The sequence below is a fragment of the Galeopterus variegatus genome, unplaced genomic scaffold (assembly GCF_000696425.1).
Source record: "Galeopterus variegatus unplaced genomic scaffold, G_variegatus-3.0.2 Scaffold5426, whole genome shotgun sequence".
In the NCBI taxonomy this organism is placed as follows: domain Eukaryota; kingdom Metazoa; phylum Chordata; class Mammalia; order Dermoptera; family Cynocephalidae; genus Galeopterus; species Galeopterus variegatus.
In genome coordinates this window covers 126,269-132,429 of record NW_007731537.1, presented here as the reverse complement: position 1 = coordinate 132,429, position 6,161 = coordinate 126,269, and the positions used below count along the sequence as shown (strand labels likewise).

General features: G+C 44.4%; 1 protein-coding gene across 1 annotated transcript in view; it reads right to left on the bottom strand.

The window, feature by feature from the left end:
* LOC103604838 (phospholipid scramblase 2-like) overlaps positions 1-6,161 on the bottom strand; it is a gene marked incomplete at its 3' end in the record, with an annotated part of 18,538 nt that overhangs the window by 10,864 nt on the left and 1,513 nt on the right. The window contains exon 2 of the mRNA XM_008589418.1: positions 5,972-6,156. Within this exon, the coding sequence (XP_008587640.1) occupies positions 5,972-6,156 (185 nt within the window). The remainder of the gene's footprint in view (positions 1-5,971; positions 6,157-6,161) is intronic.

The window sequence follows — 6,161 nt, the reverse complement described above, 5'->3', positions numbered from 1 at the left end:
GGGAAAAAAAAAAAAAAAAAAAAAGCATGACAGAAAGCTGGAATTTATAATTAAAAAGGAAGCAGAGAATAAAAAATTGGAAAATCCTCAGCCTGGCCACATAAAAAGTGAAAAGGTTTTCTACCCATTAGGTGTCCACCCTAAGTGAATCATTGTGCAGTATGTACATATATTGAAACAACACACTGTATCCCACAAATATAGGTTAAGATAAAAAATTTTTTTAAAGTGAAAAGGTGTCATTGGGAGAGGAAATAAATGTTGCTCACTGACTCTCCACTAAAGAAACTAGTACATAGGGAAGGGATTATTGCAAGAATGTAAAAAAAGACTTTGAAGGCATTTCAGAGATGTTCAAGGCTGCCCCTCCCGTCACAGACCCAGAGGACTAAGAAGACAGAATGGTTTTGGGGAACAGGCTTGGGGAAATTTCCATGGGCTAACTGCCCGGGGCCACGTCAGGAAGCTGCTCCCTGCATTCCAGCACAGTGCTCCTCGACTGCTCCAGCTATGGCTAAATTGGCCCTGGGTGTGGCTGAACCCACTTCTTTGTAAGATACAAGCCAGAGTAGCATCTATGTGGTGTTGTCTGCAGGCTCACAGAATGAGAGAGCTGTGGAACCTCAGTTTCAAAGGATGTATAGAAAAGCTTGTGGTCCAGGAAGATATTTGTCACAAGGGCAGGGTCACCACAAAGAGCTTCATTACAGCAATGCTAAGTGGAAATGGGGTGAGAGTTGCAGCAGAGAAACCTCACAAGGGCCATCCCCCAGTGGAGCCATGGAAGAGGGACCACCATCATGACCCCAGAACTGTAGAGCCACCAGCATACAGTGCCAGTCCAGGAGAGCTAAAGTGTGGGCTGTGCCCAGAGGAGCCACAGGACTGCAGCTGCCTGAGGACTTGAAGTCCCAACCCCTACACCACTGTGCAAAGGATGCCGTACGTGGAGTCGAGGGAGATTATTCACCAGCTTTGAGATTTGATGCCTGCCCTGCTGAGTTTTTGACTTGCTTAGGAACTATTATTCCTTTCTTCTGGCCTGTTTCTTCCTTTTTGACAGGAATATGGACCCATAAGCTTGTCCCACCATTGTGTTTGGGAAGTAGATAACTTGTTTGATTTCACAAATGAGACATTGAACTTTTGAGCTGAAAAAAGTTAAGACTTTGGGGATGAAATGAATGTATTTACCTGTGAGAAGGACATCAACTTTGAGGCCCAGGGGAGGAACATTATGGATTAAATGTGTCCCCCAAAAGTTCAAATATTGGAAAACTTGTGCTAAGAGGGTAAGAAATACCATTATGGTATTTGAAGAAAGTAGGGCCTTTAAGAAGTGATTAGACTGTAGGACTGTGCCCTTGTAAATGGAGTGATTCATTCATGGAGTAATGGGCATGGTTGTGATGGCTTTAAAGGAGGTCAAGTAAGGAGGTTTGCTTCCTCTTGCTTAGGCCTGGTCACCATGAGACTCTGTGTAGAGGTCCCACCAAGAAGAAGGACCACACCAAATTTGTTCTCTGGGCTTTGGATTTCCCAGCCTCCCAACTATAAGAAATTAATTTCATTTTTAAGTAAATTACTCAGTTTCAGGTATTCTATTATAAGCAACAGAGATGGACTAATACACCTGTGAAACCAAAACAAGTTATCTACTTCCGAGATACAATGGTGGGACAGGCATAGAGGACTCATTCCCAGTACAAAAAGGAGAAATAGGCCAGGAGAATGGAGCCATAGGCCCCAAGAAATTCTGAATATCAACAGGGCACATATCAAATCTTGCAACTTCACGATAATTTTTCATTCTGTGTGCTGCTTCATGGAAACACTGGTTCAGAGCTTGGATCCACAAGGCCTCCGGTAGCCCCATCCCTGTGGTTTTGCTGGGCTCAGCCCATGCTACAGCACTTCCCGGTTGGCATTCCATGCTGGTAGCTCTACAGTACTGGGGTCTCAGTGGGGTCCCACTCCTGCATCTCCATGAGGAATTGGCTGGTGGAGAATATCTGTGGCAGCTCTAACCCCATATTTCTACTTGGCATTGTTCTAGTATGGGCTGTCTGATGGCTCTGCCCGTGAGAAAAGTCTCTGCATAGGTCTTTAAACTGCCCAATACATCCTTTGAAATCTACGTGGAGTCTGCTATGCCTCTACAGGTTTTGGTTTCTGTGATTCTAGAGTTAGCATCACATGAACAGAACAACACCATGGCTTCCAGCTTATATCTTCCAGAGCAAGGAGTTGAGCTACATCAGGGCTGCTTGAGCCACAGCTGGTGTGGCCAAGGGGTGCAGTGTCAGTGTGCATGAAGCAGAGTCCTGGGGCCACCCAGAGCAGTGAGCCTGTCGAGGGTGTCCCAGGCCAGTCTGGTGAAATAATTCTGCCCTCCCAGGCATATGGGTCTATGATGGGAGGGGCAGCTTTGAAGGTCTTTGAAATACCTTCTGGATCTCTCTCCCATTGCCCTGGTGAAAAGTGTCTGGATCTTTATAGCAGTAATAATCTCTTTAGCAAATAGTCCCTGGACTACACCCTTGGTTTCCTCTCCCAAACATGCTTTTTCACTCTTTACTTGGCCACCTCAGAGTTCTACAAATCTTTCTACTTTGTTTCACTTTTCATTATAAATCCCATCTTTAAGTCATCACTTTGCTCCGGAATCTCATAGTAAGCAGCCAAAAGTAACCATGAAGTAGCTTGAGTGCTTTGCTGCTTAGAAATGTCTTCTGCCAGTTAACCTAGTACGTCACTCTTAAATTCAGCCTTTCATAAGCCCTAGGGCATGAACACAGTTTAATTGAGCTCTTTGTTATTATATAACAGGATAATCTTTATTCAAGTTCCCAATACCTTGCTTCTCAGTTCTATCTGACACCTCATCAGAGAGGCCTTTACTGTCTCAATTTCTATCAGCATTCTGGTCGTGATCACTTAAGGATTCTCTGAGAAGTTCCAGACTTTCCTTAGTCTTCTTGTTTTCTAAGCCCTCACCGGAATTACCCTTCGTACTCCGTTCACAGTAAGTCAGGCTTTTTTTTAGCTTTCTCCTCCAAAATTCTTCTACTCGCTACTCAGTTCCAAAGCTGCTTCTACATTTTCAGGTATTTTTATGGCAACCACCTCATTCCTGGTACCATTTTTCTGTTTTTGTCTGTTTTTCCTTGCTATAATTGAATACTTCAGGTTGGATAATTTCTGAAGAAAAGAGGTTTATTTCTTGTAGTTCTGGAGCCTGGGAACCTCCAGATTGGAATGGCCACATCTGGTCAGCTTCTGGTGAGGACCTTGTGCCATGTCGTACCATGATGGATGGCATCACAGGGGAGGAGGCATGCACTGAGAGCCTAACTGGCTTTTATAACAGACCCACTCTCATGAAAAATAGTCCACTGCAGTGATACCCCATTAATCAATTAAACCTTGAATGGATTAATTAATTCATGACAACAGAGCCCTCATGACCCAATCACCTCTTAAAATACCACCTCTTAATACCTTTAAATAAGGCACTGTTTCAATATGAGTTTCAGGGGGAAAAAACATTTAAACTATATCATTTGTTAAAGAATATCTTTGAGGTACCTTTCTTATGCAGCCATTTAGTTTTTACTAGAATAGGCAAGATTTCTAAGAACTATTTAAAAACAGAATTATTTGGAAAATGAAAAGTATCATCATTAGTACTGATTAAGTAAAGTGATTTGGGGTTATTGAATTTAGCAGTATTCAAGGCAGTGCTATAGAGAGAGAGAGAGAGAGAGAGTGTGTGTGTGTGTGTGTGTGTATTTACACAGACGAGTGCATGCATATACTTAGTACTGATTAAGTAAAGTGATTTGGGGTTATTGAATTTAGCAGTATTCAAGGCAGTGCTAGAGAGAGAGAGAGAGAGAGAGAGAGAGAGTGTGTGTGTGTGTGTGTGTGTGTGTGTATTTACACAGACGAGTGCATACATATACGAGGGTACTTCAAAAGGTTCATGGAAAGATTTTATCTTTTAATTCTATTTTTCCATGAACTTTTCCCAGTACCCTTATATACACACACCTATATGTACACATATGTACAAATATATAAATACATAAATAGCCACTAAGTCTAAACCTTCTGTTTTGTTTTTCAAGAAATAATTGAAGCAATAGCACATACAAGGCATTATACCACAGATTAGAAAAAAAATGGAGAAGACAATTAATGTAAGTATATTACAATGTATTATATTAATCAAATATAATAAAAATATTATGTATAACACATATGTGACAAAACAAAAGCATTTATTTGCAAATACATTAAGTACTACTAATAAAAATAATGGTGATTTAAGAAAGCATTATGGGGATTTAGATGGCGATGATGGTGGCATTGTCAGGAAAATCACATCTGAGAGTTGAAAAAGACTAAAATCAGCCAGGCCATGGACATGTATTGGGGGTGTGGCAGGGTATTAAAAATATTGGGAACCTCACAGGTAGAAGTTATGAGGCTGCAGGAAGCTTGACACAAGCAAGGCTGTAAAGTTGCACAGCAGGAGAGATTTCCTTACAGATGAGGACGGAGAGGTGCACAGGGGCCAGTTTACACATGTTTAACATCTCTCCACCTGCATTCTAGCTCTCAAAAACCAGAGTAGGCTGGTCTTGTCCAAGACAAAGCCTTTAACCAGTGCTTATTGACACAGCAATGAATGTATAGTATAATTGTGTTCCTTCAGTCAGTAAGAACAGTTCCCTTACAGATCTAAAGTCTGCTCAATCCATGACCCAACCCAGCTGTTTTACATATCACTTTTCTACCCAGCTGCAGAAATCCACTCAGTTCCCTTTTCATTTATTTATTTATTTTTCATTTCTTTGTGTTTGTTCATTGTTCAAAGCCCTACAATTGTTGCAAGTGCTATGGCAGCATTAAGAGAAGCTTCTGCTGTTAGGAAAATTCAAAAAAGGAAAAGGAACCTCCAAAATTCCTGACACTTTTCAATGAGCAAAGGTCACTTGTAGTAATTATCCTTGTCCCACCTTCTGCAATCTTAAATTGCTAAACCAGGAGAAACAATGACTGCCTGTTCCTGGAACTGGGAAGTGACCATGCCAAGACTTCCAGCAATATCTGTGCATAAATAAAATTACATGGGAACCATATAGTGAGCATGGAGAAGCAGGGACATTGTCAAATATTTAAAATAATAAAAGCTACATTTCACTGAGAGTTTTTTGCAGTAAGAGTCCCTGCTCTAACAAAGTTGCGTTGATTCTGTAATCCTCTGTAACTCTTTTAACTCTTTCAATAGTTACACAATGTCAGAGATGAGGCAAAGGGGAAAACCTATATGAGGAAATTGGCTCAGAGTCCACAGATGAGAAGCAGCGGAGGCAGGATTCGAACTCAGGCAGCCTGACTCTGGAGCCCACGGTCTCAGCCACCAGGCGTCACACCGCCTCTGTCCTGCCTTGTCCTCTGGTATTCTAGAGTGCCCCGCGTAGTTCGGGCCCCAGCCATACTTCCAATGAACGCTTCCTGTTAAATGACAGCCAGCAGGCTCTATCACTCGTCCCTTCTAACACCCCACTGTGCTGGCAGCTACCCCTGAGCCCACTTCGGCACATGACTTAGGGCTGCTCTCTGTGCTGTGAGGCAGCTTAGCTAAAGGGGAGCAGAGCCCTTGGAGGTGTTCTCAGACAGGACACGCCTTGTCATTAGAGTGGTTCTGGGGCGGCCAGGTGTTCCCCGGGCCAGCTGGGGGCCCTTGCTGAGTCCCAGCTCCCCAGGGTCGCTTCCTGAGGCCGCTTGAACTCCCCCACCTCCCGCAATCCCAAGCTCCACCCCACATCCTCCACCCCCAGAGCAAACAGACCCCGCGGGCCCTCGCGCCCCTCCCCCACAAGCAGTCCCCATCGCCCCTGCCGGATTGGGGACTTGTGCGGGACCCGCGCAGATCCCGCGCCAGAGAAAGCCGCCCGCCCACCTGCGGCTGCCGCTGCTCCCGCGCAGTCCTCGGCTGGATGCGGTCCGGGAGCCCGACGCCTGGCGTGGCTGTCCCCTTTCGGGCACCGCGGTTGCACAAACTCCACTGAAGTCGGCGGGAGAGGGGCCTCAGCGGCCTCTGCGCGGCCCGTGCGGCGACGCCCTGGCGGCTCCTACTTTCGTTTCCTGGA